At 37.1% G+C, this 2,506-nt stretch overlaps 1 protein-coding gene across 1 annotated transcript; it reads right to left on the reverse strand.

Moving 5' to 3' along the window:
- Positions 1–338: 338 nt before the first annotated feature.
- On the reverse strand, positions 339–1,739 carry LOC142617972 (putative F-box protein At4g22030). Its single transcript, XM_075790950.1, has one exon. The coding sequence runs from the start codon at positions 1,690–1,692 to the stop codon at positions 442–444; it is 1,251 nt and encodes a 416-aa protein (XP_075647065.1). The 5' UTR covers positions 1,693–1,739; the 3' UTR covers positions 339–441.
- Between the last annotated feature and the right edge of the window lie 767 nt (positions 1,740–2,506).

Genomic DNA, 2,506 nt, shown 5'->3' on the forward strand with positions numbered 1-2,506 from the left:
GCTAATCACATATGTTCCACATTAAGAATGTGTTTGGATTCAACTGAAAAGGGGGCTGCGTTTTGCGTTTTGCGTTTCAAGCCTTTTTTTTTTTTTTCCAGCCGCAGATGTTGACCAAGTCTTCCGTGAACAGTGCATTCGTGCACTGTTCACGGACCCACAAATTTCACTTTTCAGCCACTTTTTCATTAAAAATGAGTCCCGCGGTACTATTCACACATTTTAAAATTATTTTGCTACAGTATTTTCAGTTTTCAGTTTTCAACAATAAGTTCTATCCAAACAGACCCTAAGTGTGTTAAGCATAGAATTAATCAAGTTGTAATTAAAATTAGGGATCTAAACAAGTTATTGTGATTTACACTATTGAGCTTTCAACATGGGTATACAAAAATTTTGTTTGTCAAAAGAATCAAAGAAGTACTTTGTGCAGAACTAAAATTAGAAAAGCTTGCTTGCAAATTCATCAATTGAAGTTCCCTCTCTTCGAGAATAAGCAGATTTTCGTGCAAGTTCTTTTAGCTGTGACAAGCTTCTTCCAAACTTCAAAGCCACCTTCATTTCAAACAACTCCCCGTTCTCTCTATATTCCACATCTCTTTCTTCAAGTGTGCCTTCAATTGATTCTTCCAATTGGCGAAAGAAGCCAGCAGAGTTTCTATACATCTCAAACACCATTCCAACTTGCCCACCATGCTCAAAAGCATTAACAGCACTTCCTAATGCCCCAGCAGCCACTGCTACTATCGCTGCCCATGATCCATTACCCACAAAAGTGGAACCGATGGCAGCAACGCCAGTGAGTAATGGGCCTGAGATAGCCAAAATCTTGTTGATCTTCAACACCAAGTTGCCTAGCCTTACATAGTCTTCGATGTCTTTTCTCTTCACCACTTCAATAATATCTCTCATTTCAACTTCCAGCTCCTCACTCCAACCATTCTTCGCCATCTTATGAAATTTACCTTCTTGTGCTTTGGTTTTGTTCTGGGATTGTTTTGAAGGCCACCAAACAGCAGGTTCAAATTTTGAAGGAAACTTGTCAAGCATTGCTCCTAGCAAGGGAAGTGGGAAGGCTTTATCAAGAGCCAAGACCTTTTCCATCACGATTTTCACATCCTCCTGAGTTGGATTGCCAAGAGTGAGGATAGTTTGGATTTGGCTTTGGAGTTGCTTAAACAATCTTGTTGCATTACGTTGTTCCTCAGCAAGTTGTGAGGGCTGAATTTTGTTCATTATAAGCAACAATCCTGTGGCTGCAGAGTACAATAGGGCGGACGATAATTTCAAAGCCAATAGAGGCATTCCAGCGCCTCCAATTGCTCCAACACCAGTTAAGGTTGTAGCAGTTAGAGTTATCATGTTGACGGAGTTCAAAAGAAGGGTGTTCCAATTGTCACGTTGCTTTCCAATGTTATTGTGCATCTCTACCCTATCAGCTACAGCTTCTAAAAGAGCATAGAGTTGGGTATTTGCAATACTAGTGGAGTTGTATGATTCAACATCAATTGGTTTTGTCATTGGGATTGTGTTTGTAAACCCAGCCCTTTTGTTCACTTCCTCAACCAAATTTCTCGTTGGCATTTTTGGAACTGACAAAGGGGCTCTTGGATGTTTTGGGAGATGAATGGCAGCACTGATTTTGTTTGAGGAAGAAGAAAGTATGATAGGTGAAGCTTGTAGGGAAGTCATTTGATTGAGGTTGTCTATTTGATGAGGGGTTTAGAATGAAGGTAGAGAGGCTTTTGGAGTCTTGTTTATAACATAATTGATAAGAAAGTCTTATTTATAACATAATTAACAAGAAGGGGTCTGATTTGGAAAATATTGACTTGACTTAGCCTTTTGGCAGACCCATTCCCTCTTCATAATTTTCAATTCAAAGTTTGCTCTCTTCGCTTTGCTTGGTCTCACTCCATATCACATGCCCGTAGCTTACTAAAATAGGAAACAAAAATATTAGTTGTTTCGTCAAACCTATTTTCTCACTTTTATTGCATCATGCAATTTGACAAAGGTTGCGTCTTGCAATTTGACAAAGGCTGCGAGGTCAATATCTTATATATCTACAAGTCATAACAAAAATGCCACTAGAACTACTATACATAGTCTTTGAAACCAAATATGAGTTATTTTCAGAATATAACTGGTCACTAATTCGTTCAATTTACCAACAAGTTGAAAAAAAAATATATTTATATGTGATATGTACTTGATTATTAAGTATTAATAAATAATATTAGTTTTTAAATCAGTAATTTTTAAGTCGATTTCTTTCCTTATACATGAATTATATTGGTCCACTTATTGTTTTTGAAAGGTCTATATGCATAGGCCTAGTACTTTTCAGTTACTACAAAATTTATAGAGTTCAAATATGCTTGACGCTTGAACTTTGATCATTCAAATGGTAACATCACTAATTAGTGGGACAATTTATAGATGTGCATCCCATTTCCAATGCTAGTGCATTCATATATATTAGCTCATGTAAAAAATTTTGCTC

Source organism: Castanea sativa, chromosome 11 (assembly GCF_040712315.1).
Source record: "Castanea sativa cultivar Marrone di Chiusa Pesio chromosome 11, ASM4071231v1".
NCBI classification, from domain to species: Eukaryota; Viridiplantae; Streptophyta; class Magnoliopsida; order Fagales; family Fagaceae; genus Castanea; species Castanea sativa.

Excerpts from the sequence above, each read along its gene's own strand:
- LOC142617972 (XM_075790950.1), bottom strand. The coding sequence starts at position 1,692 with ATGACTTCCCTACAAGCTTCACCTATCATACTTTCTTCTTCCTCAAAC.